The sequence below is a fragment of the Peromyscus maniculatus genome, chromosome 21, assembly GCF_049852395.1.
Source record: "Peromyscus maniculatus bairdii isolate BWxNUB_F1_BW_parent chromosome 21, HU_Pman_BW_mat_3.1, whole genome shotgun sequence".
In the NCBI taxonomy this organism is placed as follows: domain Eukaryota; kingdom Metazoa; phylum Chordata; class Mammalia; order Rodentia; family Cricetidae; genus Peromyscus; species Peromyscus maniculatus.
The window spans coordinates 25,108,486-25,127,978 of NC_134872.1; the positions used below are offsets into that span (position 1 = coordinate 25,108,486).

The following is a 19,493-nucleotide window of genomic DNA, read 5'->3' on the forward strand; positions in this document are numbered from 1 at the left end:
TCTCAGAATATGCAGCTGGTTGGAAATACTTACATAGAAATTGTTTCTTCTTTTCCAGTGGTAATTCATGAAACACTTCCCAAAAAATTTTTATCGTGGGATGTTCTGCCCAATACTCCCCTTTGTATTCTGTATTCTAAAAAGAACACAACCTTTTTTTAGCAACAAGAAATATACATTAAACTAGTAAAGTGGCTCCCATAAACCCTATCATGGTCGAAGAGTAGGAACTACTGCGATCCTGTATTTATAATCTGAAGCTACTAGTTCCCAGGACAAGGGGAGAACAGATCTAAAATCACCAGAAATGTTTGTGCAACACTATCAATAAAGATTCAAACAGTGTGAAAGGATTATTAAAATACCAACATGGAATTTTAGACAAGTTTCTTTTACTATTTCCAGGAAGAGAAATCAATCAGTTTGTACTATTTTTTTTTTTTCTTTTTTAAATGAAAAGGCTAAGAGCAACAGTGGCAATGTTGTGTGACAGTTTCTGAGACGGCCCGTTACAGTCTCCTACAAGTCTTTTTTGTAGCCCCTTCCCTACAGGAATGGGCCGACCTTATCACACCAATTTAACACTAGATTTGCTAGGGAAACAGGGACCCAAAGTCTTCCTCAACACTGGTTGGGGGCTCCTCTAACACTTTGCTGAGCACCCCACCAGTGCCATCCAACACTCAATGCACTGTGGGTAGGAGGGGCAGGGGTGTCTTCAGAGCCACAGCAACGAGCTACACAAAGGACAACAGCGCACAGGCCAGATTTCCAACAACAAGCCATGTTTTACTCTGACAAGTAAAGCCTGGTTTTCCTTACCTTCTCCAGTTCTTTCCAGTCGTAGTTTGTATTCCCAATAACCATAGCTTGTAATTCATTAGGCTGAAAAAGCAGAAGGACTTTTCCTCCACAGACCTTATGAAAGCCTGCATGGAATGCATCAAATAAAGACGCCACTGATTTATTGAATATGTAATCCACATAGGCATCGACGAACTCTTGCCTAGAAATGAAACCAAGGCACAAGATACACAGATTACACACACATTTATGGAGAATACCTAATACTGTCCAATTAAATTTTTGCTCCTCCACTTCTTGCTATTTTTCAACTAAAATCAGAAAAGTTAGAGTTCAAAGGGACACTATCATTAGGGAGAAAACTAAACTAAACCAAACCAAAACCACACCAAACCCAGGACAGTCATGGCTATGTAGAAAGAACCTGATTATTCCTAGGCTATTTGTAGTGAGAGGGGAAAACTGGCTCTCAATAATTTCAAACTGTATCAAATCACTGAGAACTGTTAAGTACTCCTGAAGGTGATTTCCCACCCTGTGGCTCATTAGCTGCCACCATTGCCTCTGTCATTTGTCTTTGTTCCTTCATTCATCATCTTTTTATTCCTTTACAGCTTAAAGGGGATTTCAGTAGCAAAGGCATATATATCACTTTCCCAATAAACACTCAATTCTGTTTGTTTTCCGACTGTTTTGGGACATGGTCTCATGGAGTCCTGGCTGGACGCGAGGCTGAGGTGCTGGGAATAAAGGCATCCCCACCACACACAACCTACCGTACTGTCTTCTTTAAGCGGCGACAGGTTTCGAGGCACACTAGGCAATGCCCACCAACCCTTACCTGCCACTGAGGCCGTGCCATCCACTCACCGGTTCTGTCTGTTCACGGCTGTGTCTGCACCATTCGGAACCAGCTCTTTCACTTCAGTTGCACCGAAGTTTTCAACTGTGATCTATTAATTAACAGACAATTAAAAGGTCGATGTCAGACCCCAAACCTGTAATACTTTTAAATGTAACCTTCTTTTCTCTCCTTACATGTGCAAACTAGCAAATCTATGCTAAAAAGAGCCTACTTAAAACTAGGCGTTAGCGCCTCCACTAGGCCCCGCCTTTTCTAGTAGGCTGATACTCGACTGCTACCCTGACGTGTCCCCAAGTACTCGGCCAGCTGAGCACAGGCAACCTGAGCACTTCCCCCAACCCAACAGGCAAACCGACCACTTCAGAATGCAACAGAATCGCAGGAAGTACGTTTTCCTCGGGAGACTGAGCGAACCCCATCTCTGCATTCACACCAGCAGCACAGCCTTCCACGTGACAACTCTCCCATCTTCCCTGTCCTGTTTATTTGGCAGGGACTTTTCAGTCACATATTCATTAGGTTTATAAGGTGATACATTGTTTCAAAACCTTTTCTTTCTCCTAATAGTCCATCTTTTGTATCCACAGAGAGCTATGGGAATACATTCTTGCTTTCAGTTCCCTATCTTGTAAGGGATAAATACTTTGTCAAAAGGATAAGAACACAATTTTACCACACCACACAGAAGTCATCTCAACACAATTATACTATTCCATACACAATACATCAACCCAACAAAAGGACAAGTAAGAAAGCAGATAATAAAGTTCTGAAAGTGTATGGCAGGTGGCTCTAACAAAAGGGCAGAGTATATGAAAGAATATTGCATGATGCAATGATATAAACAGTGGAGTAACTGTGCGAAGCCAAATCATAGCAGCTACAGCAATGACTCAGTGGATAAAGTGCTTGCTTTGCAAAACTGAGGAACTGAGCTGGATCCTTAGCACCACTGGGCAGATCAGGCCAGCCAGGCCAGCAGAGGCAGCGACCTCAAGCTACAGTCTTATTAAAAACTAAAAAGAGCCGGGCGTGGTGGCGCACGCCTTTAATCCCAGCACTTGGGAGGCAGAGGCAGGCGGATCTTTGTGAGTTCGAGGCCAGCCTGGGCTACCAAGTGAGCTCCAGGAAAGGCGCAAAGCTACACAGAGAAACCCTGTCTCGAAAAAACCAAAAAAAAAAAAAAAAAAAAAAAAAACTAAAAAGAAAACGAGGACGAGAGCCCAATGTCACCCTCCAGCCTCCACTTGTCCCACATGGGCAAGCCAATCATTGTACACACACACATACAGCACACCTCATACACATACAAATCAGAAACAATAAACTTCAGGAGGTGTTGAGATGGCTCAGCACCTGCGGCCAAATCTGGAACCTGAGTTCACCCTAAGACCCATACACTGAAGGAGGGCTGACTCCCTAAGCTGTCCTTGGAGCTCTACATGCTCAATGTATGCATCTGCCTGTGCATGCATCTGTACACACACACACATACATACATACACACACTTTTTTTTTTTTTTTTTTTTTTTTTGGTTTTTCGAGACAGGGTTTCTCTGCGTAGCTTTGCGCCTTTCCTGGAACTCACTTGGTAGCCCAGGCTGGCCTCGAACTCGCAGAGATCCGCCTGGCTCTGCCTCCCGAGTGCTGGGATTAAAGGCGTGCGCCACCACCGCCCGGCACACACACACTTTTTTAAAAAGAGAAATGATGTCTTTTATGTTCTCATAGCTTTCATTGTACAAGCAATAAAAGGAGCTGGAAGAAATGTTTGATAAATCAATATTCCTGAATATATATACGAATGTATGTATTGATAAATAAATTAGGACTTAAACTTCACAAACCTCAATATTTTAGTCAACTATAATACTAACAAAGAGTCAAGGAATCAGGCTGGAGAGATGATGGCTCAGTGGTTAGGAGCACTTCAATTCCCAGCATTCACATGGCAGCTCCCAACTGTCTGTAATTCCAGTTCTAGGGGATCTAACACCCTCATATAGACATACACACAGGCAAAACACCAATGCACATACAATAAATGAATCATTAAAAAAGTCAAGGAATCTTAAATTGACACAAGTGAATCTACAGAAATTGGAAAGCATTCTAAGGTTCCTTCCCCACTCTTCCTCCTCCTCCTCAACATTCGTCCCCCCACCCCACCCCAAAACAGATCTCACTGTATAGTTCTGGCTATCTTGGAACTCAATATGTAGACCAGACTGGCTCTGAACTCAAAGAGATTCATCTGCCTCTGGGGGTTAAAGTATATACCACGAGACCTGGCTATTATTTATTATTATCTTTACTATTTTTTAATGGTTAGTTTACTTTTTCTTGAACTTCCTCCCAGATTCACTCTTACCTCACATACTGCCCCTGATTTTTGTGAGTTTTTTATTTTTTAAAGGAACCTATAATCTAATTCTGCCCACTGTTGTGTAACAGTTTCCTCTGAGATCAAAATATTTCATCCCTCAGGGGAAGCTCCTTGAGCAAGAAGGTAAACAGCTGGGCGGTGGTGTTATGTACAACCTTTAACCCCAGCACTGGGTAGAGGCAAGTGGATCTCTGAGGCCAGCCTGATCTAGAACTGCCAGAGCTACAGACAAACACTGTCTCAAAAACAACAACAACAAATAATAAAGAAGGTAAACAACTTAAATTAGCTTCAGGAAGTCCCTGAGACTAATCAGATTCACTAGGATCCTTCTGCCAAAGTAAGCAAGGAAAGCTAGGAGAACCTCTGAGACAGAAGGAATCTGAGCTGCAGAGAAAGAAGACTTGAAAGCAGACCAGCTGCCTCAAAGAAGTAGAGACCATGGGAGCTGTCTGGAAGAGGTTTAGACCAATCACTTGGAAGGGACGCTCTCCAACTGCTGAGCTGCCTGCAGGCTGTGCAGTGTGCTCCAGGTCCCCAGCTCTGTGAGCTGTCAGTCATGCTGGGGTGGCCTTGGTGATACTGCTGTCACCGCTGCGCCTGTAACTCGCTACCCATATTCCTGTAAGTAACCCTAACAAAACTCACCAGCTCACCAAGTTAGACTTTGGGGTATCGGTACACCTTGCCAGGAAAAGTTGTCATACAGCACCCAAAGATAAAGTACTCCCGTGTATGGGATCATCCACTATGGAGTACGGTGAACCTACCAAGAGTCATCCTGTAAAGAAATCTGACCTCCCTTCAAACAGAAGCCACCAAGTTAGGTGTGCACGTCTGTGTGTGTGTGTGCCTGTGAGTGTGGGTGCCTGTGGAGGACAGGGGCATGGGCCCACTCAGCTAAGTCAACGCCAACTGGGAGTTTCCCAAACGGAGGGCTGGAAACTGCTGCAAGAACAGGAAGTGCTCCAGCCCCAGGAAGGTTTCTCTTGTGAGAAAAAAATACACAGTAATTTTACTTCAGCTTAAACATGTATCAAATTTCCTTACAAATACACCATTCACATCTCAATCCTGTAAGGACCTAAGATGTCTGGCAGACGGCTCATTAGGAAAAGCTGCTTGCTATGCAAACCTGAGAGCCTAAGTTCAATTCTTGGATCCATGGTCAAAGGACAGAGCCGACAAAAAGAGAGAGTGTCAAGGATGGACTCAATGAAAAGCAAACAGACATAATGGAGGAATCAATCTACTAAGTAGTTTAAGTTCACTAGTAATACTCTTTTGTTAATCTTTCCATCTCTAATCATTCCTATATCTACAGGCTCAGAAATGAATAAGTCTCCTGAATTTAAGATCCCTTATTATTATAATTAGCAAAGTATATAATTACTGAAATCACATAGCTGGTGAATAATGACTGACATGCAAGTAATTCAGTTTATCTGTATATTAAGGATTAAAACAATCTCACAGGATTGTTGAGAATAAAATAAATTGTGCATGCATTGTGGCTGGCATACAGCAAATGTTCAATAAATGTTAGCTGCAGGGTTAAGAATTCCATTTATGGGGCCAGAGAGATGGCTTAGTGGTTAAGAACACTGGCTGATCTTCCAGAGGACATGGATTCAATTCCCAGAATCCACACAGCAGCTCAGAACCTCTGTAACTCCAATCTCAGGGCACCCTCTTCTGACTGCCATGGGCAGCAGGCATACATGATGTGCAGGTATACAAGCAGACCAAACACCCTTATACACACACACTGGAAAAGAGAAATCCTAAAGCACAGCTGTTAGAAAAGGCCACCCGCTTTCTGTTCATCTTACTGTGAAATTCAGACAAAAGGTTTCCTCTATGTCATCTTCTGGATAGTCCAGCAACTGCTGCATGCTTCTGCAAAAAAAAAAAAAAAAGTGCTTCAAGTAAACAGGTGATTTTTGACAATTCTGCTTATCAATATGTCAGACTTTCCATTATTGAAACAATGTTTGTTTACTTAAAAATGTTAACAGAACAACAAAACATGATTATTTCTAGAAAAAAAGCTTTCTCTGGACATTCCTCTCCTCTTAGCCCCAACCACCCTAAGCTTTCTGAACCACTAACCTCCCAACATCGGGCATCAACTCTTTCAGATCATCCAGGGATGGCTTCCGTTTCAGCAGTTTCTTATATAAAGCCAAAGGAAAATGGAGGTCCACAATGGTAAAGTTATAAATTGCTAATCCACAGATAACACCAATTAAATGGAACAAATCACTGTCTTCAAATGTCTAAAAATACAAAGAAGAAATAATAAAAGACATCTCTTCCAAGTTAAAAATCTTGATTTTTAGTACAAACACACAATCTCCATAGTAGGAAAATTCTGACGACACAAAATGAACAAAAACAGCTCATGGCCATCACTGGGTACATTTCCATTTGATACGGTTTTTAGAAACTTGCTTAGGGAGCTGCAGAGATGGCTCAGTGGTTAAGAGAATTGATTGGCTATTCTTCCAGAGGTCCTGAGTTCAATTCCCAGCAACCACATGGTGGCTCACACCATCTGTAATGAGATCTGGTGCCCTCTTCTGGCCTGCAGGCGTATGTGCAGACAGAACACTGTATACATAATTAAAAAAAAAAAACAAAAAACTTGCTTATTAGCCAGCAGTGGTGGTTAATTCTAGCATTTGGGAGGCAGAGGCAGGTGGCTCTCTAAATTCAAGGCCAGCCTAGTCTACGAAGTGAGATCCAGGACAGTCAAGACTACAGACAGGCACATGGCTTCATAGCTGACTTTTTTTCCAGAAACGTTAAGCACTTCCATGTCATTAAACATAAACCGTGGACTGCTAGGCTTGCCTACTGTGGGTATGGCCCTAAGTCTGATCCCGAGCACAGGACGAAACAAGAGGACGATTGACAGATAATAAAAGCAAAATGTGTACATGTGTCTGTGTGTGCATGCCCATGTGTGGTGGCTGATGACAACCCGATGTGTCACCCTCAAGAAAGCTGTCCACCTGCTCTGAGGAAAGGCTGGGGGTCAACAGCTGGCCTAGCTTGTCTGTCCCGTGAGCTAGAGACCCTCCTGCCTCTGCCTTCCTACCTAGTGCTGGGGTCTCACACCACCAAGCCTTGCTTTTGGTTAGTTGTCATTTTTTGAGACAGGGTCTGGCCTAGAACTACAAGTCTAGATGTAGTCAAGCTGCCCTCAAACTCACCTCTCGAGCACGGGGATTGCAGGTGTGAGTCACTATACCTGTTTTTGCCAAGCTTTTTTTAAAAATAAAGATTTATTCATACACCATTGGTTGTGTATCTAACATGGTTATACCCTAAAAATGAAATAAATGACTCAACAACTTAAAACTGTATTTTCACTTATGTAACATTGGTGCCACCGTTTGGCTATGTTTTTAAAGCCTAGAACATTTAGTGGAACTAGCAGAGTGCTCAGGGTGTGTGACAAGGCTCTAGGCAACACCTCAAAGCTGTCAGTAGACAAGATGAGACAATGTGGGATGGCCTCAGTAAAGATAACTGCGGCGAACTGAGAAACACAAGATCAAACACTACACTGTAACCACTGGAGGGTGCTAGAGAACAGTGGGTCTAGTCAAGAACAGGTACTGAACAGACTGACCCCTTTCCTGGTAAACTAGACACTTATCACATAATGCAGAGGGTAGTTCTCTATAAAAGCATCCAAGATAGTGTAATTATAGTGGCATTATTTTGTTACCCCTCAGGAATTATCCTCGGCACTGAACATCATTAACTGCTACCCTCACACAAGACAGCCAGCCTCCTGCGCGCGCGCGCGCGCACACACACACACACACACAGAGAGAGAGAGAGAGAGAGAGAGAGATCTGGTAAAGACCTTAAGTCTTTGTTGGACACAGGGTAGTTGTAACTAATCAACTCTGCCTTTGACACAAATGTGTCAAAAGCAGTCATAGCCAACAGGTGGCTTCCTATATGAAAATGTGAGGTGTGAAGATCTGCTTCACACACTACAATACTGGCCCTTAATCTAAATTGTAAGAGACATCAATAATCCCTAACGCTAAATGAGTTCGCCCTAGAAGAGAAGCTAATATAGTGATTACTATTCAATTATCCAAACTGAAATACAGAGAAGGAAAATTTGGCTTTTTTTGCTTTTTTGGAGACAGGGTTTCTCTGTGTAGCCCTGGCTGTCCTGGAACTCATAGAGATCCACCTGCCTCTACCTCTCAAGTGCCAGGATTAAAGGCATAAGCCACAACTGCTCATCAGCCTTTTTGAGCTGATTGTTCCTCAATTTATTTTCTTAGTTTTAAATATATAAAAATCAGGGTTCTGTTTTGACAGTAAGTCTAAAAGTTCATAACTTCAACTTGTAATAAAGCAAACTTCTGACCAAAATATGTTAGGAATCTAGTCTTCCTGGGTGAATTTGATACATAGGGTATAGAAACAAAGATACAAAGAAATAATTGTGGTAGATGGGCATTTTACCTTATCCGAAAACCAAATGAGCCTGGAATCTTCGTAATACCGAAACATGCCGTATTTAGGATCCAATAACTCCCTCATGATGAGCAAGAAGAACTCTTTGCGCACACCTCCTGCATCAACAGCATCTTCCCCAACAAATACAACCTAGAGCAGGGCGGTGTGAGCATTGAATGACGGTCAGAAATCAACGTGCATTTCAGAGACCCGGAACATGCTCTTTATTGCTAATAAATCTTAGCAAAAAAAAAAAAAAAGAAAGAAAAGGATTGGGGATTTAGCTCAGTGGTAAAGCGCTTGCCTAGTAAGCACAAGGCCCTGGGTTTGGTCCTCAGCTCCAGGGGGAGGAAAAAAAAGAAAATAAATAAATAAATAAATCTTAGCACTTTATACTTTCAAACATTAAACATGTGATTTAATTGTTAACTTTCCTGGGGCTCGAGAGCTGGCTCAGCAGTTGCTGCTCTTGCAGAAAATTCAGGTTGCTTTCCCAGCTCCTACTTGGCTCACAACTATCTGTTAATACAGTTTCACAGGACCTATCTAACCCTATTCTGACCTCTGCAGGTGTCAGGCCACACACGATGCACATACATGGAGGCAAAACATATAGAACCAAGTAACTCTTGATTATTATATAATCAATTATATAATTTAAAAAAAACCAAACCCACAAACACTTTCCAATACACACAAAAAGCCTAAAAAGACCTGAAACAGATTTTAAATAGAAGCCCCAATGCATGTGAAGCGGTGCTCACTTACTTTGAGTGGCTTTTTGTAATCTATGTTCTTGGTTTTCCTGAGGACTTCCATTGCATCTCCTACAATATTCTCTCTGCGAACCACTAGAATTAAGCAGGGATTCACAGACTCAATCACCGGAAGGAAAAGAGAGGAGACATTCTGTCTGTGGGCCTGGTCAATAGCCATCTAGAAAACAAAAAACAACAACAATAAAATCATCTTTGTTTTACTTTGAGATAGTTTCATTTAACCTAAGCTGGCCTTAAATTTGCTAGGTAGTTGACTATGGAGGTTTGAGCGTGTATCGTCCCCATAGGCTCATTCATGTATATGAATATTTAGTTCCCAGTGGCAGGCTATTCAGAAAGGATTAGAAGGGTGGCCTTGTTGGAGGAGGTGTGTCACTAGGGGGTGGGCGTCCTACCTACAGATTAGAATATAAAACTCTCAGCTACTGCTTCAATGCCATGCCTGTCTGCCTCCGTCATGACGACTAACTCTAAAACTGTAAGCAAGCCCCCAATTAAATGCTTTCCTTAGTAAGTTGCCTTAGTCCTGGCGTTTCTTCATAGCAATAAGAGGGAGGATGGCCATGAACTCCTGCTTTGCTCCACTTTCCAAATGCCAGATTAGGGCCGGGATCACATGTAAGTACAACCATGCTCAGCTATTTTATTTTAGTTAGCATAAAGCTTCATTGTGATAGCCTCAATCCACACACACACATTTTTTTTGAGGCAGGGTCTCAAAGCTGTGTAGCTTTATGTGGCCTGGAACTCACAGACATTGACCTGCTTCTGCCTCCCAAGTGCTAGATTAAAGGCACGTGCCACTCTGCCCAGCCTCTTTCATGAACTCGTTTTTAAAATCTTCATTATGAATAAAAAAGCTCACTGTAAAAGGGAAACAGAAAGGAAAGGAGGCATTCTGAAGGCAGAGCTCAGCGACTGAAGCCAGTCAGGGCTGTGCAGTGGGATCCTGTCTACCCTTCCTCCCCCTGGCCCCCAAACACCAAAAAAGAAATAAAAAACAAAACGACAAAACTATGACCAACCTCAAGCAAATTTTTCTTTCCTTCCTTCCTTTTTTGAGACAGTCTGTCTATGTAGTCCTGGCTGTTCTGACCTGGCTACACAGACCAGATTGGCCTCTGAATTCACAGAGCTGGGGTTAAGTGTGTGTGTGTCACCATGCCAGGCCACAAGCAATTTCAAACTCTCTTCCCATTAAAGTGATGAAGTGCTTCCAAGTCTGATATTATCTCGACTTTCATTCCCTCCATCTTTTCTCAAGTAACGTGAATAAAGGCTACATTACTCTATTTTTATTACAGTTCCTAATTAGGAGGTGGGGGAAGGTTTATTTTATCCTACAGCTTACAGTCCTTCAAGAAGGGAAGCTAGGACAGAAGCTTGAGGTAGGAACCTGGAGCAGAACCTTAACAGAGTTCCTTTTGTAAAATAAGCAGCTTTCACATTCCTGTGTGTTATAGCAGTCTTCACAGTTACACAAGGCACTAGGCAAAGGACAGTCTACAATCCTGTCCCCATCTATTACTACGCGTGCTTCTAATACTCGAATGAACGAACGAACGAACGAACGAACGAACGAACGAACGAACGAACGAACGAACGAACGAACGAACGAATAGCCAGAGACAATTTCTGGAAGCATCCCCAAATCAAATTAGCAATGTATAGTATTTACCTGCATCTGTAAGACTGCATCTGTTTGTAACAGAGTAGTTTTTGCTTGGGCATCAAATACAAATGGATATGTACAAATTGTCACAGGGATATCTGCCAACTGGAAAGAAAGAAATTAACTTATTAGTTCAAGCTGGTTATGGTATGTGGGCGCTGTCAATTTTGGTAAAGATGATCATCATACACTTTGTTCATTCACTGGTATGGTTAGAAATTATTAAAAAGGGTATTATACTCTCTCGCTCTCTGAGGTAGGGTTTCTCAGTATAGCCCTGGCTGTCTGGGAATTCACTCTGTAGACTAGGTTGGCCTTGAACTCACAGATCCATCTGTCTCTTCCTCCCAAGTGCTGGGATTAAAGGTGTGTGCCACCAGGCTCGGCCTAAAACATTATTTTGTGTGGGTATGTATGAAGGCATACTGATGTCATTCATGGCATGCTTGTGAAGGTCAGATATGAGTTCTTTGCATCAGGTGGGTCCCTATGGACTGACCCCAGGCTGTCATGTTTGGTAGTAGGTGCCTTTATTTGCTAAACCAATTGCTGAAACTTTTACAAAAATCACATTTTAAAATTTTTATTTTGTGCTCGTTTGTGCATGCATGCCATGATGTGTGTATGGCGGTCAGAGGACAACCTGCAATAGTTGGTTCTCTCCTTCCACTACGTGGGTCCAATGCAGGTATCTTCACCCACTGGACCCATCTCCATGTTCCTGAGTCTTCATTTCCATACATCACTATGGATCTCTGTTAGGCTCAGTGGTTCTCAATGTTCCTCATGCTGTGACCATTTAATACAGTTTCTCATGTTGTGGTGACCCCCAACCATAAAAGTATTTTCGTTGCTACTTCGTAACTGTAATTTTGATAACCTTGGAATTGTAATGTAAATACCTGATAATTCTGATGGTCTTAGGCGACCCCCATGAGATGGTCATTCGACCCCCAAAGGGATCGCGACCTACAGGTTGAAAACTGCTGGTTTAGCTCCTACAGGGAAGTCTATGTGCTTGTAATATTTCAAATCCTAATCATGTTTTAAAGCTGTTTTCACCTCCCCTTCCCCAATACACACTCTTATGCTGGGACTGTGCATGGAGCCTTGTGCACTGAGCCATCCCTGATACCAGCCCTATCTTTTCATAGTTATGTGACACTCGTGTGAAGAAGTTTATATAACTATATATAGTTTATAATTTAAGCTAACTAACACTTCCTAAGTTCGGGAAAACCACACCAAACAATGCCTAAAGCAAAACATAACACATAACATAAAAGAAGCAACACAATACCCTCCGTTCTTAAAAGAAAGCTTAGGGCCATGCATTACTCAGGTCCAAGTACTAGAACTAGTACCTTAATTTACATAGTAACGTAACACACAGGATAAAAACAATTTTAAAAAATAGGTCATTTTACTTCTCTAATACTTAACTTGTGTTCTGGAGAACATGCCACATTTTGTCTTGGGAGACAAGGAGAGTAAATCTTGTTAGGAGGTATCACATAGGTGTGATGTTAAACATGACTTTTTTGTTGTTGCTGTTGTTTTTTCCTAAGATAGAGTCTCACTGAGCTCACATGTAGAACAGGCGGGCCTCAAACTCAGACAATCTGCCTGCCTCTGCATCTCAAGTGCTGGGATTAAAGAAGCAAGCCCAGCAACAGCTTTTAATTTAAAAAACGTTTGTGAAATAATAATAGACAGAATAACTTCTATAGACCTTTTTTTCCCTTGCTTTTTTGAGACAGGGTTTCTGGGTGCAATAGCCCTAGAACTCGCTCTGCAGACCAGGCTGACCTCAAACTCAGAGATCTGCCTGCCTCTGCCTCTGCTTGGATTAAAGGCGAGTGCCACCACCGCCCGGCTTAGTTTTACATGCACATTAAAATACAAAAATCACCAAAAGACCCATTTGACTCTTTACAAAGGAAAAAACAGAACATGCTTCATGAGAAAGAGACTTGATTGCACCCAACTTACCTCGGTTAATCCATGGCTGACATCCTAGGACAGCAATGCAGAATGAGGAAAGAGCAATGTTAGTGTGCTAGTTCTAGTCAACAAGTGATTTATCTACCGTTACAGCCCAACAGTGATCTAAGGAGGGAGGAAAGGAATCAACAAGAGTTCACCATTCCACAAGACCTTCCCACCTCCGTATCTACATATTTAAGATGTTTGGGTACTCTGTACCATGAAACTAGTAAGTCTGAACATAGTGAGATCTGATTTCAGCAACTAAGTTTCCATGCTTGCAGAATTTACATACACTAGCAAACTAATTCTTAGCCTGATACTTCTTTATGGCTGTTTCTTTATCTGGAAAAGGGAAGAAATGTTTCTCAGATTTGTCTGATCTCAATGAAGTAAAAATGCTTACTACATTAAAATATTACACAGAAGCAAAATGAGAGATAAGCTGCCATAAATTGTTATGGGACAGACAACCAGAAAGATATAAGGTATCTTATGGTGGTTGGCTTTTTTCCCCTTAAAATTTCTTTCTGAAACAGGGTTTCACTGTATAGCTCTGGCTGGAATGAAACTTCCTATATAAGCCAGGAAAGCCTCAAACTCAGAGATTGATCGGCATGCCTCCGGCTCCTGTATTAGAGTTAAGTATCACCATGCTCAGTCTGTGTCCTTGCATTTTTTTGTTTATTGTTATCGATGTGTAAGAGAATGCAGGTGTGCCCATGGGGGTTAAGAGATTGCCTGTACAGCCGGTTCTCTTCCCAGCACTGTGGGTCCTCACGTTTGCATAGCAAGTGCTTTACCCAACTCTGAGCCAGCTTGCCAGCTCTCTTAGTGTTTTTGAAAACAATATTAACTTAAAATAAAAATAAAAAACATAACACAAAGATGCAGGTTACTAAATTGTAAAAACACAGTATTTATGAAGGAAAAATAATGCAAGTTTACTTAAGAGGATATAAAGAAATGTCTACCCTTTTCCTTCCAAATCCAGGAATTATACCCAGGGCTTCGCACACACTAAGTCAGTGCTTGAACAGTGAGCCACATCCACAGCCCACATCTGGACAAACTTTTTTTAGGAGGGGTCTCATGTATCTCATGCTGGCCTTGAACTCTTCTCTTCCTGCCTCCTGGGATTGTAGATATGTACTACCATGTTGTTTTGTTTGGTATTGGGTACCAAACCCCGGGCTTCCAACAGATTAAACAAGCATTCTACCAACTGAGTTACGTGCTTTCTTACTGAGTGCTTGCACACATGCTCAGGGTTTACACGTCTAAGTACTAAAATCTTCAAAAATATGCTACTAAATCTGCACCTGGTGACTACGGTAAAGAATTAACTTTATCCAAACAGAAGGCATTTGCCCTGGGCTATTATGGGTCTTTGGAATGACGGCGATCTGCTATTAGCTGCTGACAATGTAAATAATATGACTCATGATGCAGACTTCGGCCATCTGATAGTTCTGCCTTTAGGACGTTCAGACATGGAGCTGGAGAGATGGCTCAGCAGTTAAGGGCACCTAACTGCTCTTAACACTCTAACAGAGGACAGGGGTTCAGTTCCCAGCACCCACATGGAGCCTCATAACGGTCTGTCACTTAGATCCTGGGGCTCTGTGGCCCCCTAATCTGACCTCTACAGGCACCCCTGCAGCGCGCGCGCACACACACACACACACACACACACACACACACACACGGTGTACATACATACGTGAAGGCAAAATCTGACCTCTATAGGCACCACAGGCACACTAGCACACACACACACACAGTACGTACATACATGCAGGAAAAATACTCATATACACACAATTTAAAACAGCCACATTGTGAGAACTGATGGACACCCAATAAAAACACTGGGCACAAGTCAGCCCCATTGCTTAGCAATCTTCTGAGCACTATCAAATAGCAATGCCAGTAACTATTTATGACTTTCCATGAGGAAAGAACAGGAGCTACTGAAACCGTTCTTTAAAGTCTTAACCTGACCAGTTTTAATTTGTATTCTTAGTCTGTAATAATCTGCACTTGGCTGTGTAGTAGTTCTTTGAGTTCTCTGAAAACTTACAACAAATGATAAAACCAGAGAATGGAGTGGGACATACCCCCTCCCAACTTGGCAAATGATTATAAGAAATAAAGACAGCCATATGTGTTTTTCCTCCAATTTTGTAGGTGGCTAGATTCTAACATGCTTTGATAATTGAGAAGAACTCCCTACCTGGGGAAGTTAAATATCAGTGTGTCCTCCCAATGCTGGTCTATCCTGATGTTACACCTGCCCATCTATCATACTAATGAGCATGCCAGGTTGCTAGATCAATCACTATCCATAAATTCCCTAGGACAAATTTAGACACACAGTACAATACTGTATGAACAAAATTTATAACTTACAAATATACAACATCAAAGATAAAAATAACCCCACAAATCCCACCCCCAAAAAGTCACTTAACTCAAATCTCTATGTACTTCAAACATGACAAATCCAACATGGACCTTTCTTTTCTTTTGAAATAGAATTATTAAGGGAACTTCTGATGATTTTCTGCCTCCAATTCCTGAGTGCTGGTATTATAAGTATGTCCCACCACACACAGATCATAACTTTAAGTTTTACTTTTAATGCATTTGTGTGTGTGTGTGTGTGTGTGTGTGTGTGTGTGTGTGTGTGTGTGTGTGTGTGTGTGTCGGGGTGCATGCATGCCATAGCATATGTGTGAAGATCAGAGAATAACTTGTAGGAGTCAGTTTCTTCCACCACATGGGTTCCCAGGAGTCCAATCAGGTCACCAGACTTGGTGGCAAGTAGTCCCTTACCAGCTGAGCCACCTCACTGGTACAGGTCATAACTTTTTTAAAAAAAAAGGAAAGGAGGAAGAAGGGGAAAGATGGTGCAACAGGTAAGAGCTCTTCCAGAGAACTAGGTTCAATTCCAAACATCCGCATGGTAGCTCACAACTCCAGTTCCTGAGGACCCAAACACCATCTTCTGACCACAGTAGGTACTAGGTGCACAAGTGGAGCCCAGATATACATAAAAAGCAAAACACCCATACATATAATAAAAGTATGTTTTAAATTGCATTTTATTATTTTTAAACTGTGTGTGGGTGTCTGAGTGTGGGCACAGAAAAGGACATTAGATCCTCTGGAGCTGGAGTTATAGGTGGCTGGGACCTGAACTCAAGTACTCTGGAAGAGCAGCCAGTACTCTAACTTGCTAAGCCATCTCTCCAGCCCCTTATCATAACTCGTGATGGGTAACTACATAAGCTGCAATGATGACACAGGCCTCTAATCCCAACACTGAGAAGCTGACGCACAACATTTTTCCAAGGTTGAATCAGGCCTGGAGCAAGAATTTGTCTTCAGAAAAACAACTACTCTCTTACCCTATAAACCAAACTGGCATTCATGTTTGTGATATATAAATACATGTATTTTTGCATATGCATAATTGTAGTTCCACACGAATATACACATCATCACAAAATAGCACGAATATTTTTAGGATACTGTTTTTTGTTTTTGTTTTTCGAGACAGGGTTTCTCCTAGCTGTCCTGAAACTCACTTTGTAGACCAGGATGGCCTCGAACTCACAAGAGATCCGCCTGCCTCTGCCTCCCGAGTGCTGGGATTAAAAGCGTGTGCCATCACGGCCCAGCTTTACTAATACAGGTGAATGCAACTCAGTATTAAAACTAGCAATGAAACTGGGATCTTATTTTTTTTTTTTTTTTTTTTTTTTTTTGGTTTTTCGAGACAGGGTTTCTCTGTGTAGCTTTGCGCCTTTCCTGGAACTCACTTGGTAGCCCAGGCTGGCCTCGAACTCACAGAGATCCGCCTGGCTCTGCCTCCCGAGTGCTGGGATTAAAGGCGTGCGCCACCACTGCCCGGCTTTTTTTTTTTTTTTTTAAATTTCAGAGAGACGTCTTTAAAATTTCTGTGTAAATGCAAAAGTGTGATGAACTCTCTTTAAAACAAAGGAAGAGCCGGTCAGTGGTGGCACACACCTTTAATCCCAGCACTCTAGAGGCGGAGGCAGAGGCAGGCGGATCTTTTTTAATTTGAGGCCAGCCTGGTCTACAAAGCTAGTTCCAGGAAAGGTGCAAAACTACACAGAGAAACCCTGTCTTGAAAAACAACAACAACAAAAGTTCAAACCAAACAAACCCAAAAACAAAGGAAGAACTAGATATAGTGGCATGGCCTTTAATCCCAGAACTCTGGAGGCAGAGGGAGGTGATCTCTGTTGAGTTCAAGGCCAGTTTGGTCTACATGGAAGGTTCCAGGCCAAGCAGGGCTGTCTCAAAGGAAAAAAACAAAAACAAAAAAAGCACCAGCTTCCTACAATAATATCACAATCATTAAAAAATGGAGAGATAAGAACTATAGTATAGATCATAAAGAATGAGAAACAAACAAAAAAAACCCTAAAAAATTATAGCGCTCTATGACCTCATTCTTATCAGAAAATAATGAATAACAAAATAGCTCCTTAATGAGATTTAGTTTGATTCATCATGGTTTTGTACTAAGATTCATTTGGATGACATGACTACCAAATTTTATGCAAATATTGAAAGACAGGAAGAAGAGAGAGCCTATTAAGATGGTTTTCCTTTTCCATCAGGCTGGCCCAGAACTCACTGCCTCAGCCAGTGGAATACTGACCGAGATGACAGGAATGTGCCCCTGTTTGGTTCTCATGGGACAGTAAGTATCTGGTTACTAAAGACCTTCAGTCACATGCCAAGAAGTTCATCCATATGTGGACAATATCAACAATCGGAATTAAATTAAAACACAGACTCAGTGGTCCCAGGGCTCTCTCCTGCTCCTGAAGCAAACATCTCACAGTACTGCTAAAAGACCCGATATCTATTATTCTGAACATTAGCGAAGAAGTAGGTAACCTTATAGAAAATAAGAAGAGTGCAAAGTCCAAGCCACACCTGCATTTTCTCTAGAAAAATACAATCTTTACTGCTGGTTTGGTGTTGGGAGAATATCTGCATATATGCAATGCATTATTGCAAAAGAATGCGCCACTTGGGAATAAAAGCTATGGAAATACTTGTTTGGCACATAAGTTCCATCTCCCAGTGCAGAGACGTACCACTCCATAGGCTTGCTGTTGGACCCAGTTGATATAGTCATTCCTTATGTCTATCAATTCTTGTACTTCATGTATATAAAATTTGTCATACTGTATAAGCTGTCCTGATTTCTCATTTACCTAGAAAAGAAAAAAAGAAAGAAGTGTAATTAACATTAAATTTAGAAAGTACTTAAAGCAGAGAGTAAACAGCTCTTAAACTGAAAAAAGGCTTTGGAGATTTCTTTGCTAATATTCTATGGAAAAAAACAATTACTGAGTGCCTACTATATATGCAAAATCCTTATCAAGTGCTATGAGAAACAAAAAAATCTTTATAGGATGTGATATCTACCTATATACAGTACCCCAAGTCTAGAAATAAATACCTTTACAACCACAACACACTATAAAATGTAGAAATCAGAAACTCTATGGACTTCAAATTGGCAAACAGGACCTGAACTGTAATGGCTAATGCCTGATAAATGTTATGCTATTTAATATCTGATTAAACAAGGTTTTAATTATTCTTCTACTTTCAGTTTGTTTAAATGACTGTACATCACACATGTGGGGTACCTTTGAAGACCAGACAGAAGGAGTGGTCAGATCCCCTGGATCTGCAGTAAAAATGCAATGGAGAGCAACCTGACATGTGTGCTGGGAACTGAACTCGGGTCCTTGAAAAGAGCAATGCCTGTGTTCAGGCAGTGAGCATCTCTCCAGGGCCCGATTGTGTAAGGTGGTGTCTCAACAGGATGAAACCAACAAACCAAGGCTGCAGAGTCACTGAACAGATAAGCAAGTACACAAAAAAGCTAGTCCCTAGTGAAGAGCATACCATAACCAATAGTGGGACAGTGACATGTCTTCTGCTGATGTATGCAACAACTGAGTACCTTTTTATCAGGCAAACTAACCCAAATCTAATCAAGTCTTAGATCTAACTTCTGGTTTGCAGACAACACAAAGGGCAGACAAGCACCAACCATGTTCAGGACACAATCACAAAAAGCCCCACCGTGGAACTTCCACAACACTCACCACAGTTCTTCAAAAAGACAAGAGAAATTAAGGAAGGAAAAGGGGTAGGGGTTCTAAAGTGAAAAGTGTGTGTGTGTGGGGGGGCGGTCTTGTACTAGGTCCTGTACGATCGTTTTGGGAGTAAAGGAGCCTGCTGCTATGCCAGACAACCTGATTTGGGTTTCTGGAACCCATGTGGTAGAAGCAGAGAACCAATTCTTGGAATTTGTCTTCTGACCATTCCATAGTACCTGGGCAACACAGACACACACACAAAGACACACACACAAAGACACACACACAAAGACACACACACACACACAAAGACACACACACAAAGACACACACACAAAGACACAGA

The 19,493-nt window shown here is 41.8% G+C and overlaps 1 protein-coding gene across 50 annotated transcripts in view; it reads right to left on the reverse strand.

The window, feature by feature from the left end:
- Nucleotides 1-19,493, reverse strand: part of Herc4 (HECT and RLD domain containing E3 ubiquitin protein ligase 4) — a 79,191-nt gene that overhangs the window by 1,306 nt on the left and 58,392 nt on the right. For 23 of the 50 annotated variants that reach the window (XR_013046652.1, XR_013046644.1, XR_013046658.1 and 20 more), the window contains 10 exons: nucleotides 18,128-18,247; nucleotides 12,993-13,016; nucleotides 11,007-11,105; nucleotides 9,318-9,485; nucleotides 8,556-8,699; nucleotides 6,168-6,334; nucleotides 5,888-5,954; nucleotides 1,675-1,757; nucleotides 823-1,006; nucleotides 34-136 (listed from right to left, as the gene is read on the reverse strand). Coding sequence is in view for 29 of the 50 variants with exons in the window: in XM_076557113.1 (XP_076413228.1) it covers nucleotides 34-136; nucleotides 823-1,006; nucleotides 1,675-1,757; nucleotides 5,888-5,954; nucleotides 6,168-6,334; nucleotides 8,556-8,699; nucleotides 9,318-9,485; nucleotides 11,007-11,105; nucleotides 12,993-13,016; nucleotides 18,128-18,247 (1,159 nt within the window). In the remaining 21 variants the exon portion in view is untranslated. Of the gene's footprint in view, nucleotides 1-33; nucleotides 137-822; nucleotides 1,007-1,674; nucleotides 1,758-5,887; nucleotides 5,955-6,167; nucleotides 6,335-8,555; nucleotides 8,700-9,317; nucleotides 9,486-11,006; nucleotides 11,106-12,992; nucleotides 13,017-15,222; nucleotides 15,343-18,127; nucleotides 18,248-19,493 lie in introns of all 50 variants that reach the window. The other 27 variants (XR_013046663.1, XR_013046651.1, XR_013046654.1 and 24 more) reach the window with 2 other exon arrangements.